We start from the raw sequence: 18,931 nt of genomic DNA, 5'->3' as shown, positions 1-18,931 counted from the left end.
TCCAGGTCTTAAAACGGGCTGGACCAATTAGTATCATGTGAGGAGAATGAGGCAGTAGATATCGGCGGGTTTAAGTTGCACTGGAAGCTGGTAGCAATGGCTGCCGCCGTTGTCGCAGTTAGCTCAGATGTAGCTCTGGTATTGCGGCAATTTTTTCTTTATTAAAAGAAGAGCAAAGAACCAAGATGTTTTTTTCTCTTCTCCTGGTCTTCAAAATTCAGTTATATAGACAAGTGTTGGGGATTGTTGCAGACAGGATGTAGTTGCCATGTAAGCCGTATGGAGTGATTAGCTTTGATGTAGTTTTAGCAATAGTTGGTTTTTAATCAGATCTGGACAGCATTTCTCTACTGAGAGAGGATCATGGAACCACAGTGAAAGTTTTTTTGGCGTAGAAGATTATTTTGCACTTTTTCTGACTGGCCTTGGCATGAGTTTTATCCACCAACAAGCGCCACAGTACATAAACATCAACAGCACCTGCCTGCTGAGCTCACATCACTTACCAGAGCTAGACAGCCTACTACAAAAATTTTTTTCCATCACCTTCCAAGAACTTTTTAAAAATCCTGCCCCAACACTTTGTATGGGAGGTTTCCCAGAGGAATGTGAAATGTCTCTCCTGCAATGGATATTTGAAGCAGTATATATAGTATTAGTTTAGTGTATTAGTAGAGTATTATTGACCAAATGTGATTCAAATTTTAGTCTTTTCTCTTAAAAGTTGCCAACAAATGTAAGAGCAATATTAACATGAACTGTTTGTATTAAGAAACTCGCAAAGACTGGTGTCTATGTGCTTTGACATACAAGCAAAACATAGACCTCAACACAACTCCAGCAGATGGCTGAACTCTGGCCAAAACCACAAGATGATATGAGCAACAAAAGGAGATGAGAACAGTAAAAAAGAGATAAAAGCAACTCAAACAGATGATACAAGTAAAAGGTAAAAGCAATAAAATAACATAAAAATAAAGAATGCAACAAGACAAAGGCAGTAAAATAAAGCATTACTGAATAAAAGCAGACAAATAAATACAAAGAGATTAAAGCAATTAATGGAAAAAAATTATTAATAAAGAGAAAATTAAAGCAGTAAAAATGAATAGAAACCATAAAGTAATCATAAGCAAATAACTAAAAGAAAATGAGGATATTAAGGAGCTGAAGTGATTAACAGAACAATAAGAAATGAGGTAAAATAACCAGTGAAAAGATAAAATGTGAAATATTTTATGCCATTATGAGGAGAATATAATGTTAAAGCAAGTCTTTACACTTAAAAAGATGATTAAACCCATTTAGACCAGATGCAATGTTTGCACATGTTTACCTTTAAGGCTGAATGAAGATGCAACTGACAAACTGTAAAGTGACTCCTCAAAACACATGCTGGAAGATGGATAGGATGAGAAATGATTCGGTATTAGCCTCTTTAGCGTCCACAGGGAAAATTTAACAGGTGAAAATGTCTCAAGATTTACAGCTGAAGAAGATGTTGGCTGACAACTCAAGCAAAGGGAGCAACATAGAAGGAAACTTTCATTTTAGAACAGGAGTTCTCAAACTTTAGCCCGTCATATAATGGTGCCAGAGACCGGGGACTCCCACTGCCGCTAGAGGTGGTGAAAGCACATAATGCTGCACACAGCCATGCCCAATCATGGACAGTTGTTTGCAGACTAGCCAAGATTTTAAGAAAGATTTGGGAATTACTGTTTCAAACAACAGAAACAATAATGATGAGAACCCAGATTATGATGCAACTGCTGATTAAATTCTGCACAGATTTATTTAGAAAAAAGAAAAAATTGAGATTATTTTACTCCAGTTACTTACCTGAGTTCAAGGAGGCTTTAGGAAATCTTAAGGTGGCCTTAGGTGTTAAAGGTTTAAAACAAAGTCTCCACACTGATCTCCTCAGGCTGGTTGCTCTTAGGAGCCCTGATGGCAAAAGCACAATCTCTTTTAGACTGCACAAATTCTGCAAGGCTCCAACTCACTGTCAAATGTTGAGCCCAATTATGCTCGTGCTGTGTGCCATTATTAGGGGCGCATCCAAGGCACCCAGTGACCATGACTCAACAAGACTCCAATGTATCCTTACATCTACCACTATGAGAGCATTTGCTCCTTTTCTTATTGTCATCATTTATCAGAGTGATGCCATTCAATTTTTTCTCCCCAGGGTTTTATGTGTAAATACAGTAAAGCAGTATGTATTAGTGACATTAACTGGGCTGATTTTCTTGACATGTTTTCAAATTCATACCTAAAGTTCTATTTAAAGGAGTGCCAGTCCATGTTGTCCTCTTCTTTTACATCGGGATGATTCCATAATTGTTTCCTGTTTGTTGTTTTCCTTCCTTTCAGAGCAAAAGGCTGCTAGCGTTCTGTTAAAGCAGAAGTCTGATTCACTCTCTTTGACCTGCCCCCTGGATGACCTGTGAACTTGCCCACAGTGGCATAGACAGTGATGACGTCAATGAGTGGTTGGAATCACTTTTGTACTGTGGCCAGGCTCTCAGCCAACATGGGACAAGATTTTTGTTGCATAGTCTGACATGGTGCCGTTGTGAACATCCAAAGAAATCGTGTAGTCTGAGTCGACCTTTAGTTTAAATCCTTGACTTTGTAATGACCAGAAGGCTCCTACCTGTGGAACTGTGGGATAGCTCCTTCTGTGTAAACAGTCCTTCTATGTGTCTTGAAGCCAATCCTACAGTCATTGACGAAAGTATTGGCACCCCTGGAATTTTTTCCACAAAATACACCATTTTTCCCAGAAATTATTGCAATTACAAATGTTTTTGGTATACACATGTTTATTTCTTTGATGTGCACAACACAAAAAAACAGAAGAAAAAAGACAAAATTGACATAATTTTACACAAAACTCAAAAATGGGCCGGACAAAATTATCGGCACCCTTTTAAAACTGTGGGTAAATCATTTTATTTCAAGCATGTGATGCTCATTTAAACTCACCTGTGGCAGTAACAGGTGTTGGCAATCTAGAAATCTCACCTGAAGCCAGTTAGAATGTCTAAAAGTTGGCTCAATCTTTGTGTTGTGTGTCTGTGTGTGTCACACCAAGCATGGAGAAGAGAAAGAAGAGCTAAGAATTGTTTGAGGACTTAAGAAGCAAAATTGTAGAAAAATATGAACAATCTCAAGGTTACAAGACCATTTCCAGAGATCTTGAAATTCTTTTGTCCACTGTGCGTAATATAATCAGGGAGATTATAATCCATGGAACTGTGGCTAATCTCCCTGGACGTGGACAGAAGAGAAAAACTGACAAAAGAATGCAAAGTAGGATAGTTGGAATGGTGGATAAACATCCTCAGTCAACTTCCACACAAAAGTGTGCAAAAGTGTTAGCTTGGACCATACGTCGTGATCTGAATGAGATGAAGCGCTATGGCAGGAGACCGAGGAGAACCCCACTGCTGACAAAGCAACATAAAAAAGCCAGACTGGAGTTTGCCAAAATGTACCTGAGTAAGCGTCAATCCTTCTGGGAGAATATTTTGAGGACAGATGAGACTAAGGTAGAGCTTTTTGGAAAAGCATGTCCTTCTACTGTTTACAGAAAACAGAATGAGGCCTACAAAGAAAAGAACACAGTACCTACAGTTAAACATGGTGGAGGTTCAAGGATGTTTTGGGGTTGTTTTGCTGCCTCTGGCACTGGGTGGCTTGACTGTGTGCAAGGAATCATGAAATCTGGAGACTATCAAAAGGTTTTGGGCCGCAATGTAGGGCCTAGTGTCAGAAAGCTGAGTCTGCGTCAGAGGTCATGTGTGTTCCAGCAGGGCAACGACCCCAAACATACCTAAAAAAGCACCAAGAAATAGTTGGAGACAAAGTGCTGGAGAGTTCTGGAGTGGCCAGCAATGAGTCTAGATCTAAATCCCATTGAACACCTATGAAGAGATCTCAATATTGCTGTTGCAAGAAGGCACCCTTCAAATCTGAGAGACCTGGAGCAGTTTGCAAAAGAGGAGTGGTCCAGAATTCCAGTTGAGAGGTGTAAGAAGCTTGTTGATGGTTATAGGAAGTGATTGGTTTCAGTTATTTTTTCCCAAGGGTGTGCAACCAAATATTAAGTTGAGGGTGCCAACAACTTTGTCCGGCCCATTGTTTGAGTTTTGTGTAAAATTATGCCAATTTTGGCTTTTTTCTTCTGTTTTTTTGTGTTGTTCCAATGCACATAAAGGAAATAAATGTGTGTACCAAAAACATTTGTAAATGCAACAATTTCTGGGAAAAATGGTGTATTTTGTGGAAAAATTCAAGGGGTGCCAATACTTTCGTCCATGACTGTATATGGGATTTAAAAGTTGCTCAAAATCTTATAATCAGTCGTAAAGCTAGTAGGAAGCCGATGGAAAAGGCTGAAACTGGGGTGATGTGAGGTCACCTGTTCAAACCAGGAAGAAACCTAGCTGCTAAGGTAAAACAACAGCAAACATCCAAGATATTTATTTAAACAATTAGAAATACAGCAGGCTATCTGTGTTTGAGCCTTCAGTGTGTTTTTTTTTCTCTTTGCTGATCTTGTCCTGTGTTTGTAGGTAGTATTTACTAAAAAAATATCCAGTCTGCTTCCATTTAACAGGCAGTAATGTTACTCACAGTGAATCTTTCTCTGGAAATTTAAGAGACTGTTTCAGCAGCATGCTAGAACTCACCTACGCTGCAGCAGAGGTTAGGGGCATTAAAAATAACTTTATAAGAATGATCTGTGTTTAAGCTGATGGTCTTGTTTGTTTTTGTAGGTCATATAGAGGAATCTATGTCAGTCTGTTTCATAACTATTAAAAAAACAAAACAGGAGCTTTAAACTGAGCTCCTATGAGCAGTTAAAAATTAATGGATCACAGTTAATCAATTAAACAGAAGGTTCAATTCTTGTTAATTCTTTCATACAAGTGTAAAAATAAACTGTCAGTGAACTTAAGGCTACAGAGCTGCCTGCCTATCTTTAACACTGTCGCTATGGCAGCAATGCAGAGTTCCAGCAGGCAGAAGCCCTTGGATTTTAAGGTGGCTCTGAAGAAATCGTAATGTCTGTGTAGTGTTGAGAGTCCAAGGGACCTTAACGAAAAGCAGATTCATGCATGGGATTGACAATCTGCTGTCCGATCTCAAAAACCATCTGGGCCTGTGCTCACTGTTTTTTTTTTTTTTTTTTTGGATATTGTGCCTCAGAAAAACATTTACCTCAGCGTGACACTGGCAGTGCAAAAAGCTTCATTTCACCTGAGCTCAAAATACAAATCTGCACCTTCTCCATCTCCTCTGCCTTTTTCAGCAGCGCGTCTTTATTCTCAAACCTTTATACTTTTGTGGCTTAGGTATATCTCACTGGCCCTTATTGCATTTAGACTGGAGCCACACACATTATCCTGTGTATGTGCTGCTGCTAATGTATGTTTGAGGGCGAAGGAGTGTAAGCCTCCTTTGTTGATCTCCCCACTGCGCCGGAGTCACAGAGCTGAAGAGTGAGATGCTGGAGAGAAAAAAAAAAGGAGAGAATAATGATGCGAGAGAAACACAGCAGTGGATCCCCAGTCCACCCACACCGCTCAGCATAGCACAGCAGCAGTGCACTTTTGTCATGTCTTAGTTCAGAGCCACATGCAAATGCATAAATCTTTCATCTTAGACAGCACTCGCACTAAGGAGTCTACACAGAGCATTTTGTTCCCTTGAAAATATCAGGCAATAGGAAATACAAAGGAATTCCTAATGCCTTTTTATCTGCACACACAGAAACGCTGCTTAATTATTTGCTCTAAAGCAGAGGAGCGCCAAGTGCCCAATCACTCACGTCACTTCGCTGAATGACTCTGTGTGTTTGTTTATTTGTGCGTGTTTTTGCCAGCGCCGTGTGGTAAGAATGGTAACCCTGTCACAGCATTTGCTCACAGGAGTCAATACCCTGTCAACATCTTTATACACTGTGTCAACAAGTCTACTGCCTGTTTGGTGGAAGCAGAAGTGACAGGACGATGACTGCCACCCACCAATCTTTATTCTGGTTTTCAGTGTGGGAGACTCCTCACTATGGGCTTCACATGTTAGCTTGAATTCAATCCGAGCAGCCGTCCTGTTTAATTTTCTGTGCCGACACTTTAAAGGGAATTAGTGTTTTACTTTGCAACAGAAAGGGCAATGGGTCAAAAGCCTCCAGATGCACTATTTCTGCTGACTGAATGTGAAATAGAAGTGCTGTTTTAGCAGATAAGACTGCATCAACATAAAAATAACCACTTAACCACTGTTAGAAAATTGAACTTTCATTTAACAAGCACCTTAGCCCTGCCTGATGTAAAATATGCACATTTGCACTCACCAAACCATTAACCATACCAGTACTAATTTAACCTATTTACTGTACTCAAATGCTGCAAGTAATAATCTGTTCACTGTAACTCATGTGCTGTAAGGAGGCTCACTGTGGTAAAATACCTCACCTCAACTGCATATTTTACAAATCAATCTACTAACCATACTAGTAGCTGATTTATTCTATTTACCATACTTAAGTACTGCAAGTAATAATCTGTTAACTGTTACTCAAATGCCGTAGGATAGCTCACTGTGGTAAAATGCCTTACTACTTATACATATTTGCGCTAAACAATCCACTTACCATACAAATGACATATTTAATCTATTTACCATACTCAAATGCTGCAAGTAATAATCTGTTCTCTGTAACTCAAATGCTGCAAGATAGCTCACTGTGGTAAAATGCCTTGTCTCTTATACATATTTGCACGAAACAATCCACTTACCGTACAAATGACATTTAATCTATTTATCAAACTCAAATGCTGCAGAGATAATCTGTTCACTGTAACTCATATGCTGTAAGATAGCTCACAGTGGTAAATTGCCATCCTACTTATAGCACTAATAAATCCACTTACCATATTTATGAATAATTTAATCGATTTTCCATACCCCAATGCTGCAAGTATTAATCTGTTCACTGTAACTCAAACGTCTAAAGAAGGCTCTCTGTGGTAAAATGCCTTGTCTCTTATACATATTTGCACTAACTAATCTATTTACTGTACTTATGAATAGTTTAATCTATTTACTGTTATTAAAATGCCACAATTGATTAATCTATTTGTTTTCAACACAAAAGCTACAAGAAATCTCTCTGTGGTAAAGTAGCCACACCTCATATCCATAATCTCACTAATTAATCTATTTACAGTACGAATAGTTAGTTTAATCTATTTATCGTAGCTCACTGTGGTAAAATGACTCACCTTATATGCATATTTCATTAATTAATCTACCTACCATACTAATCACTAATTTATCTATGTACTGCACTCAAATTCTGCAGGTATATTCTGTTCTCTGTGACTCAAATGCCATAAGATAGCTCACTGTGGTAAAATGTCTTCCTACTTATACATATGCACACTAATCAATCTACTTACCACACTAATCAGTAATTTAATATATTTACTGTTCTCAAATGCTGCAAGTTATTAATCTATTCACTGTAACACAAATGCTGCAAGAAAGCTTACTGCGGTAAAATGCCTAACCCATATGCACATCGCTCTAATCAACTACCTTATATTAGCTTACCTACCTCGTGTAAATCTGCCCACATCCTTGCATTTTTTATAATCTGATCATGTCTAGTCAGCATCCTTGCACTCTTAACACATCTTGCAGCCATACTATCAATGCACACAGACTTTTTTATACTAGAAATAATACATTCAAGAGCTTAAGTCTTCATTTTGTAATATTTATTCAGTTTATTTATTTTTTTTATGTAGTGTTTATGTCCTGAACACTGAGAGCAAGGCTCAAATTCCATGTTATGTTAGCATACTTGGCCAATAAAGCTGATTCTGATTCTGACTTAAGGTCTTAAATACTGACTTTCCTAATTTGCAGTGATGTCAAAAAGTCAAAAACAGAAATGTGGGTGCTTGTAAACAGGATTCTGTTCAAACACTCTCTATCTTGTTGCCTGAAATTGGCTTTCTCTCCTGCTGCCTCTGCCTTTCTTGTCTTACTAGAGGCCTTTGGCTTGAAACTTTTGTAAAATGGTCAATGACAAATGTCCTTGGAAAAATAACAGGAGGGAGATGAAATTCCCTGCTGGCTGAAAACCAAGCAAAAAGGTGAGATGGCCTTCAGTCCAAAAGCCACAAGCTCTGTTCTAGATTCAGAAAACCCAACACGTTCCCAAAAGTGTTTGCTCTTGGTCCTTTCTGGACACTTTTTATAGTCAAAGCTATTACAGCACTTAATTCCCATGCCAGGTGTCGCCAGACTCCCCCTGTCCCATTTCAAAAATGGTATCTCCAATTGTGCTTATGAGCTCACAGTATGTAGTGCCAAGGTGAAGAGACTAGTCATACAATGCAGCACTTTCAATTCTCTCTCCCTCGGCATTGTGGGATGGTACAAATGACCTCATCAACAAAGCAGCCCTCATGTATAAAATAAAGCACAACTGTTTTTTCCCATTAATGCCAGTCAACATTTGCTGCTGCCAGGGAGATGTGATGTTGACTGACATCTGCATTAACAAACTGCTGCACATTCACAGTGCAGACTCTCTGCTTGTATAATTGATCGATGTGCAGACACACCTGACAGGCTCTACACAAAGACACATTTTATATTTCAGGTGTCCGTCCACCGTCCTTTCTGAGCTAATTAGTGGAATCTTCAGGGCTCTGCTTGAGATGGGCTGCTACACACTGAGAGCAGATGGGGACCGTATGATGCTTTGGCTGACCTGTGTATCCTCCCTATATGCCCTTTTGTTGCCAACTGTGTGACTGAAATGCATTTCCAACAAGAGGAGGGAGTGTGCATTTAAAATGGCAGTCCATTTCTGATATTAGCACACACAGCTGAGGGGCCAACCATGTTTTGCATGTGTAAATTTGTATTCCTGCAGTTGTCATTGTGCAGCTGTGATGGTGCATTAGAAACAGGAGGAGAATGCTTTTTCTGGTTAGTAGGGAGCTTACATCCCTGTCTGTTCTTATCGTAAAGGTTCAGCATATAGGTCATTATGTTTGGAGGCTTTAACAGGAAGAAGCACGCTGTGTTTCACTGTGTGGTCCACCACTGAGGGAGAGCCAGTGGGTCAAAGGTTCATGTTTTCCTCCTTTTAAGAAGCTGTGCTGTGTGTACTCTGCCAAACCAGCCACTAACACTTTTCTTTTTTGCTGCATTTTTCTCCCTTTCTTCCCCCTGTACAGGCAGTGCTGGCACTTCTGTTGTGTTTAACAAGAATGGTGATGCTCCAGGACGCTATGACCTGTTCCAGTTCCAGATGACCAACTCATCCACTCCTGAGTATAAGGTGGTGGGACAGTGGGTGGAGACGCTCCAGCTCAGGGTATGACGAATCACTCAGAATGCCATCACAACAGACACAAACAGGTTGTCAAATGTTGATAAAACAGAGTGTGTTTAGACAGGGTGTGTAGGCTCGGCAATGCTAAAAACGTACAAGCACAAATACTGGTTAGCAAAATTGAAATCTCTAGTGTGACGAGGGAGGGGGACATTATTTGCATCTCAAATACGTGAAGAGCTTAGGTGCAGATGTGTTTTACTTTCAGTTTAATTGATGTATTTTAGGCTAAAAAAAACCCTGAATGGCGTGTGCAATTTAGCAAGGAGAGGGAAGTGTTTATCTTTAACAAGAAGATAAATGCTCCAAATTCTTCAGGTATAATATTTTCCTCCAGAAACAAACACATTTCAGTAGAGGCGTTGAATACTAATGTTAGGCAAATGTTAAACATATTCCAAAGTCCTGGAGAAAGTAAGCAACTTTTAGACTTTATTAAAGAAGAAAGATGCTTAATTGAAGGATGTTTTATTTATTAAGGGTTATCCTATTTCTCAGCAGCTCCTCTCTGTCTTAAGAGGAGATAACATGCAATTAAACTGACAGCGGATGTTGAAATCAGCAGGGGGTGGGGGAGTCTGTAGACTGTCAGATTGTGTTTGCTATTAAAAAAGGGGTTTGATATGTTTTCACCTTTAAACAAGTCTGAGGGCTTTAACATTAAAAAGAAAAAGGTAGAGAGAAGTAAGACAATGATCTGTTGTCAGAGATGACTCCTCTCCCACAGCACAGGTTGGAGGACTGACGGTGGAAGAGAGTAGGAGGAGGAGGAAGAACTTGTTTTTAACCCCGAGTGTCAGACCGTGCGTGCGTGTTCGGCGCTTGGCAGCAGAGAACCGCTAAAGAAGTTGATGTTGTTCAAAACTGACACCTAAATACACATCTACCGTGTTGCTTCCACTGCTCAGTAGCTTTACTGCAAGTTTTACTGTACATGATGAAACTGGAAAATCTATGATCACATTTTTGTAATTTAAGGCACACCTGAGAGTGGGAGATAAATCAGATGAAAGCTCAGGTTTTTCTCGCTGGAAAGCTGGAGGATTTTAATAAGAAAATTTCTGGAAATGTAATTTCTTTTTGTGCATATGCAAAATACAGATGAACCTATGAGGTAGAAACATGGATTAGGCATTTTTCATATCATGGGAGCCTTAAATAAAGTAAATTCAGTTGAAAAAAAAAATCAATATGCATGTTAACTGCAGGGCTGCTGGGTGGCTTTTTTAAGTGTGAGGTGTTGGTTTGTAGCCGCCTTAATAGATCTTACTGACACAACACAAGAATGGAGCCTGTGTGATTCATGTGGACAATAAAGAAAGTGATTCAATGTCCAGGTACAGGTGGTTTAAAATTGCACTTACAGTGCCTATAAAAAGTATTCGCCCCCTTGGATGTTTTACTCTTTTATTGATTTTATAAATCAATCGTGGTCAATATAATTTGGCTTTTTTCACACGAAAACACACACAAAGTAAAAACATATCTCTACAAAGTAATGTCAATTAAGCAACAATATGTAATGTAAAAAAGGTGATTGCATAAATTTTCAGCCCCTTGAAAGGGACCATATTCAACCATGGTCAAGCCAATTGGTGCTTGTAGTCTCACAATTTGTGAAATGGGATCACATGAGTGCAGTGACTGTGTCTCCAGTGACTGTAGTTTAAAGACACCTGTTCCTGGAAGGTTCAGTCACTGGATAATCAGTATTCCTGGCTACCATTACACCATGAAGACAAAAGAACACTCCAGGTATCTCAGAAAAAAAGGGTTATTGAAAAGTATAAGTTAGGGGAGGGATAGGCTACAAAAAAATCCAAGGGGCTGAACATCCCCAAAGTTCAGTTAAATCATTCATCAAGAAACAGAAGGAAAATATCTCATGTGTTAATCTGTCTAGATCAGGCCGTCCTCACAAACTGAGTGACCATGCAAGGCGGAGACTAGTGAAAGAGGCCACAAAGACACCTATGACTACTCTGAAGGATTTAGAAGCTTCAGCAGCTGAGATGGGAGAGACTCTGCATACAACAGCTGTGGCCCAGGTTCCCCAAAAGTCAAAGATTTATGGAAGAGTGGAAAAGAGATAGCCACTGTTGAAGAAAACTCATATTAAATCTCCATTAGAGTTCGCCAGAAGGCATGTGGGAGACTCCATGGTCACAAGGAAGAAAGTTCTCCTGTCTAATGAGACCATAATGGTGCTTTTTGGCCATCAGACAAGCAGACACCAAAAACTGCACATCAGTGGAAACACACCATCCCCACTGTGAAGCACGGTAGTGGCAGCATCATGCTGTGGGGATGCCTCTTGGCAGCCGGCCCTGGAAGGCTTGTAAAGGTGGATGGTAAAATGTGGAAAATCATTAGAAAATCCTGGAGGACAATCTTATTCAGTCTGCATGGATCCCCATGCAACCTGACAGAGAAGAGAAGTTTTTGCAAAGTAGAATGGAGTAGAATAGCAATGTCCAGATGTGCAAGCCTGATTGAAAACTACCCACACAGACTCAGTGCTGTGATTGCAGCCAACTCACTTACATATACCTTACATTTTTTATTTAATTGACATTACTTTGTACAAATCTGTTTTCCATTTGACAGCGAAGAGGTCTTTTTTGTCAATAAAGTAAAATTATATTGAGCATGATTGATTTATAAAATCAATTAAGGGATAAAACTTCCATTAGGGTGAATACTTTTCATAGACACTGTACCCTATCACAGGATGAAAATCTGAGCTAAAATGTCAGGGTATTCCTCTGTTACTTAGATTACAAAAAAAAAAACCCAGAAGGAAAAAACAACAACAACATGAAATTAACATAGAGATGAGTTAACATTTGCATAATGGCTCTCCAGATCACAAGAATTAAATCCAACCCAATGGATTTGATAGTGCAGGTGGAACAATGTCTGCTGCTGGAGATTTGTGCTTCACTCTGTTTCAGTGTGATTACAAACCAAATGCTGTAACAATGCAATTATACCCCAATGCACCAGCTATCACTTTGTTCAGTAAAACGTACAGAATGCCATAATCTAAAGGTTATTCTGTAGTATAAGCATCCTTTTATTCACAGGATGTAATCAGGGATAAAGAAGTACAATATTACAGCGTTTCAGCTCACAGAAACTCAAATTAAGTGTAAAATTAACGACTTAAACAAAACACCCAACTATGGCAGCCGCACAAGTCCGAGGTGTCAAAAATCTCGCTGGTCTCCATGGCAACAGAGCTGTTGGTCTCATTACTGTTTCCACACTGTGTGTAATCAGGAGGTTTTCCAGAGAGCACCATTCATTGTCCAAATAACAAATGGCACCTTCATGCCCCCAGATAAATGGCAGATGATAATCTAACCAGACACCACCGTAACAACACATTTTTCAGGTACACACAACCCCACACACTTAAAGAGAGTGTGTGTATGTATGTGTTGTAAAGGTATAGCAGCTCTGGATGTGCAATAAAGGACAGTTGCCTCATTTGGTGAATGTGATGCTGATTCTATTCTTAGCTGGATTTTATGTTGGAGCGTTTTTTTTTTTTTATCTGATGGAATTTACTACTAAGAAGTAAAGCAGGCATACAGTTTATATTCTTAAAGGAATATTTTGACACTTTAGGGAGAAGCTAATTCACTTTCGTGCCAAGACTTAAATCAGAATATTGAGCTTAGCTTAACTTTACAAAATAAAACACCCACCATGCCTCTGCAGCTCACTAGTTTGCCTGTTATATTGTGTTTCTCTAAGCAATAAAAAACAGAAGTTTAGAAATGAAAAGCTGCTGTTTTATAGTATGTTTTGCAGTATTTCAGTAATGGGACAATGCCAGTTAGCAAACTTAGAGAAATACTTCATGCAACTTAGTGGATTTTATAAGCTCTGGTAGTGGGATGATGTTTACTTTGGATAGTGTAAGGCTAATTTTTTGCTTGTATATTTCTACATTTTTCTAACCTTGCACAACAGATGGATTTGCCAGAGGGCATGCCTGATAACAGAAATGCCTATTTTACAAAGCTCCAATGTACGTTTCTGCCAGAAATGAAAACGCTATGGACCAAGCTGTGTCATTTGAGGACAATGAGGAGGTAGCAACAGGCAAGGTTAAGATGCACTGAAAGCTAATAGCAATGGCTACCACCAGTAGCTACAGTATAGCAGCAGTTTTATCAGAACTGGACCACATTTCTTCATGAAATAAAGACAAAAGACTACACAGAAAGCTTTTTATGATGGAAAAGGTGTTTTTGCTTTTCTGCCAACCTGCTGAGGGGGTTGAATGTACTGTAAGCTGGTGTATACAGTGGCTCCCACCATGGTAGCAATTAGCTTGGATGTAGCTTCTCTTGGCAGAGATGTTGTTTTTGCATATCTCACAATAGGCTTCAGCATGAATATCAGCGACCAGTAAGCTCCGCCATTTACAAACTAAGGCAGTGCTAGTCTGTACAGCTTAGGTTAGTACTGGACATGCTCATGTCTACTACCTCATTTTGTCTTGTTGCTGTGATTGTCACGCTATGAATGTGAAGGACAGAATGCTAGTCCAATCACCTTCCAAGATTTTTTTTTAAAGTCCTGCACTCACCAAACGTTTTGTATTGGAGGTTTCCCGGATGAATGTGAAATACAGTATATCCTACGTAATGGATATATGAAACAGTCCGTCTGGCATGTCAGGTTAACAGCCTTCAGTAGGCTAAGCAAATCAGCTGCTTGCTTTAAGTTCACATTAAACAAGCCGGCATGAGAGTACTCTCAGGCCCTGACACACTAAATATAAATTAAAACTGCTACAGCTCTAAAAATTGCACATCATTTACTCCCACTATCCGTTCCATCTCAAGGTCTAATTGTTCAGCATTTACTTTGAAGCCTGACATAAACATTTTAATTTAGAAACCTTCCTCCCTGAGTGAAGCAAGCAAGGGCAATTCAGAAGGAGAGTTGCATGCTGCCTAAAAATAGAAGAGATGTGGAGCTGCTGATAGCTCTAGGCTGATATATCCCTTGTTTATGTTAATAATGACAATGAAATATTTACCGACTTTATTCAGATATTATTTATTTTTAAGTCATCCAGAGGTGAGCTTGGTTTTCTAATCTGCACATATTTCATGTAAATACTGCAGAGCAATTCTCAGCAGACCCCCATAGGTCCACTCTGATTGCACATGATTGTGTGCACCATTGACTTTTTTCCATTTAGGCTTATTTACACAGAGAAGAGTAAAAATTTCCCCAAATTACTGCATTGTGTTTCATTTACTTGTGTTCAGACTGTATCAATGCACATAGACGCTGTCTGCTCTGCAGTACATTTAGCTGTTTTTGAACTAGTTTAGTGGGTGCAAAAGCTGTGCAGTCATTTTGTGAATCACACCCTTAATCTTCTATCTGGACTCTCTGCTGCGTTCAAACTCTCTCATTTGAAAATAGTTCAACTTCAGGATCACTGCCCCACTTGTAAATATCATTTCTACTACTTCCTTTCCAACTATTTATAAAAGAAAGGGCCGGACTTTATATATGACTCACCTTTTCAAGGGTACATTTTCCATGTCTAAAACTGATGCTAATGTCAGAAAATGATTCATTTTCATTTTTTTCCAAATTCTGTTTTTTTATCTGTTCTATTTCAGAGATTCCCCTGAGTAAAATCAAATACAAGACATGCAGAGCAATTTCTAACAGATTTAAAAGTCACTACAAAAGGAAGCAGAACTACCATGAGACAGCTTTCATAACTGAGGGACTGTAATCATCAATAAGGATGCTTTCACCTCAGGAACCGGACAAGGATTTGAGTACACTTGAGCCCAAAATCAAAATTAGTTCCAATTGGTCAGCGTGAACACAAGCCTACTATTCTCAGCCCCCATGCCAGAGTCCACTTGAAGAGGTGGTCTGGGACATTATTCATGTGGACTCAGATATAGTATGCAGTGGATGTGAACTAGGCTCAAGTATGAGTAGCCATTAGGGAGAAAAGTTGTTCAGGCAATACAAAACATCTCCTGTCTTTTCAAAAACCATTGTATTCATGCAGCACAGACTCATTTCATCCTCCAGGCAGCACGGTACATGTGGGAGTAGAAGGAGGGTCGTTGTTTGCGTCTTAAAATAAAAACATCTGTTGTAGCTGGCAGGATGTACTCTATTTGTGCAGAGTATAAACAAAAGTCTACCTGAGAGCTTGTCGTGGGTGCCTCTTCTTTTTTCTTCTTGGCAGATTTTTAAAACAACTATATGTATACTGCCACCTACTGTACCAGATCATGTTCATACGCAAGAGTGCTAGGGTGTGGGACTAATGTGAAGGCAGACGAGTGGGGGAGAAGTGTGTGTGTGTGTAAGGGGGGGCATTTGTCCTAATTTTAGTATGAAGCAATCAGGCCTAGGGGAAAACATTTTGGCGTTTCCAGCATAAAGAAGCCATTAAAGAGCACAGATCAAGTGTCATTTCCAAAATGTCAAACTATTCTTTTGCAGCTGACCTGGGGACTTTACTTTTTAAAAAGAACAGCTTATTGTTTTTCACATTACTCAATTGAATACTCTTAAAAGGCTGTACAATTGGGGTCAACCAAGCCAGCAGGTTTTTGGATCACTGTTTACTTTTGTTTTTCTTGACACATTACTGCTGCATGTCATTTTTTTAGACCACCAGAGGTAGAAAAAGTATACAACTATTTTACACAACTAAAAGAATGGTTGTTATGGTTAAAATTTACTTAAGTAAAGTAAAAGTACTGGGGCCTCATTTATAAAACACTGCGTAGGATCCATACTAAAAGTGTACGTGCACCCTAAAGCTAAAAAATGACTTGGGTGTTTATGATTACATGGGTCTATAAGTCTGATATGTGATGACATTAAATGTATGAGATGAAACTGGCTTTAATTCACCACCTCACCATCTGCGCTGCAAGTTTCCCCCATCTCCAAAATGTTCGTGTGCAAGGATCAAAGTTGACGTACCGGTGTGCACATTCTCCCGCTAAGTTTATTTTTATAAATCACAACCTTTGTGTGGAAAGTGGCGTGCGCCACTTTCAAGCCCCGTTTTGTGCATAAGCAAGCTTTATAAATGAGGCCCCTGGTCTGTACATCTACTCAAGTAAAATTAAAAGGTATTTAATAGCTACTGATGAGTTGCACAGAAAAATATGACCTTTCCTTAATGGCAAGAACAACAAAAGAATAGATCAGATCCAACCAGGTTGTTCAGGTAAACCACACCTATATAATAAAGTAAATACATAGCAAAATTGATAGTGTTACTTAACCCTTTACCTACTGAGTCTAAAAATGGCGATTTGGACATGTTTTGTTATTATGGCTGTAAAATAGTCAGGAAATGCCCCATCTGAGAGCTTTGGTCATTTTTCTCAGGAGTACTTGAACTTGACTTTTCAACACTGGTTAATGATTAGTGCACATTATTTGGAATTGTCAGCAGTTTAAAAGAAGAAAAACATAAAAACTGTTTTGTTTTTCATGGCTTTCATGAGAAGAAATTTTGTTATTGCTCATGAAGTTTTGATTTGACATTTGAAATGTGAATCAATCATCGGTCATTTTTTTGAGTCTAGGACTCTGGGTGTGCAAAACACAGAGCAAAAGATAACCATATACATAGGCGAAATTTAGTGCAAATAAAGGTGGAAAAATGCATTCTCAACATTCTCAAGTAACATATTGTTATTGCACATGACAGACATGCACAGATGCCACTATCTTCCTCCACTCTCCTTTTCTCACTTGTCTTCTGCCAAAGCAGCCAATTTCATGGTGCTGTTCGACATTACCATGATATATATATATATACCACACATCATATATTGCCAGAAAGCACAGATTCTCAGCTCTCAGTCAGCATTGGAATTATTTAGATTGAGCAAACTTTAGAGGAGTTCCAGTGTTGAGAATCTGTGTAGCGGTCTTGCAATACTTCTGGTGTTTTGCTATGGTGTTTTGCTATGAATGTCCACGTTTTATGGTTGCGAGTACTGTAATGAGCCATATATGTGTGCATGCCCACAATTCTCAGCTTTCCAACACCGTTGGAATTTTTCTGATTGGACAAACTTTAACAGAGTTAAGGTAATAATACTATGGTCATATAAAACACAGTGCCCGCGCTGGGTCAGTAGGTAAAGGGTTAAACTCAGATTAAACTTATTACTTTAAGTGTCGATGTTGGTCTACACTACACATGGTTAAACTGCACTTTTAAAGTGTTAACTATTTTACAGTATGACAGATCTGCAGTAATTTGTACATCAGTGGCAGGATGAATCTCCTCTGGAAAGAACAAAGAAGAGTCAACCTTATTGCAAAGCAATGTATACTAATGCTAACCTGGCACGCCAGATGAATTTGTTTCACACATCCATCTGGTAAACCACTCATATACAGTGTTTAGGAAAGGGCAGAGCCTTTGAAAAAAGCTGTCTGTCACACCTTTACAGACTAATCAGCAACAAAACACGTGACATAGCCGCTACCAAGCTGCGCCCATAACTGCATAACTGCATAAAGCAAACCATGGCAACTGTAGACATACTGTACACAACTTTTGTTGTTTTTTTTTTTTTTTTTAAAGATTTATTTTTGGGCATTTTTGTGCCTTTATTAGATAGAGGAGGACAGTGGATAGAGTCGGAAACAGGGTCAAGAGTGGGGGAGAGACATGCGGTAAAGGGCCTCAGGCTGGATTCGAACCCCGGCTGCCTGCATACATGGGGAGCGCAGGCGGCCGGGGTTCGAATCCAGCCTGAGGCCCTTTACCGTATGCCTCTCCCCCACTCTTGTTGCTGCTTGCTTACATCACGACTCTGCTGTGCCAGAAAGTACTGCCCCTCGTCGCTGATTGATCCTGTCATTTTCTAACCAGGCCCAAACGGTTCAGGCGGGAACTTTGCAAGATAGATTTACCAGTGAGAAAAACGAAAACGGGCAGATCCATGTGCTTTGCAGGGTTATACTAATGCACTATTGGAGCACCTAAAGTTTCAGATGGGAACTCCAACTCAGGTGATAACTTCACTCATGGTGCAAATGTGTCAATCATAAAAAACAACAATAATCCATCAGATGCATGACCAAGAGAACCCTAGCAGACCAAACTTGAAATATTAAACCCTGAGATATCAGTACTTCAGTTTGTACTGTACTGAAGTAAAAGCACAGTTACCCTGGTTAAAACTAACTTAAGCAGAAGTAAAAATACTCATTTCAAAATGAATCCAAAAGTACCCGGAAAATACTCAGTCACAGTAATTTGAGTAAATATAATTAGATACTCTTCAACCCTGTACAGTCCTCATGAAAAAACAACTGCATGAAACTTTTGTAAGCCAGACACTCCTCAGACAACCGTAAGTCATAACTTCAGCTCACTTTGAGGCATAATGCACAAAATGATCACCTAAATGAATTCCTGTTTATTTCCAGTAGTTTTTATACGACACCATTTTGTTT

At 39.2% G+C, this 18,931-nt stretch overlaps 1 protein-coding gene across 2 annotated transcripts in view; it reads left to right on the top strand.

The window, feature by feature from the left end:
- Positions 1 to 18,931, top strand: part of LOC121518216 (metabotropic glutamate receptor 7-like) — a 193,386-nt gene that overhangs the window by 150,956 nt on the left and 23,499 nt on the right. For both annotated transcript variants that reach the window (XM_041800476.1, XM_041800475.1), the window contains one exon: positions 9,273 to 9,412. In XM_041800476.1, the coding sequence (XP_041656410.1) occupies positions 9,273 to 9,412 (140 nt within the window). The remainder of the gene's footprint in view (positions 1 to 9,272; positions 9,413 to 18,931) is intronic.

Source organism: Cheilinus undulatus, linkage group 11, assembly GCF_018320785.1.
Source record: "Cheilinus undulatus linkage group 11, ASM1832078v1, whole genome shotgun sequence".
In the NCBI taxonomy this organism is placed as follows: Eukaryota; Metazoa; Chordata; class Actinopteri; order Labriformes; family Labridae; genus Cheilinus; species Cheilinus undulatus.
The sequence above is the reverse complement of the archived record's forward strand: the minus strand, read 5'-3'. Positions and strand labels throughout refer to the sequence as shown.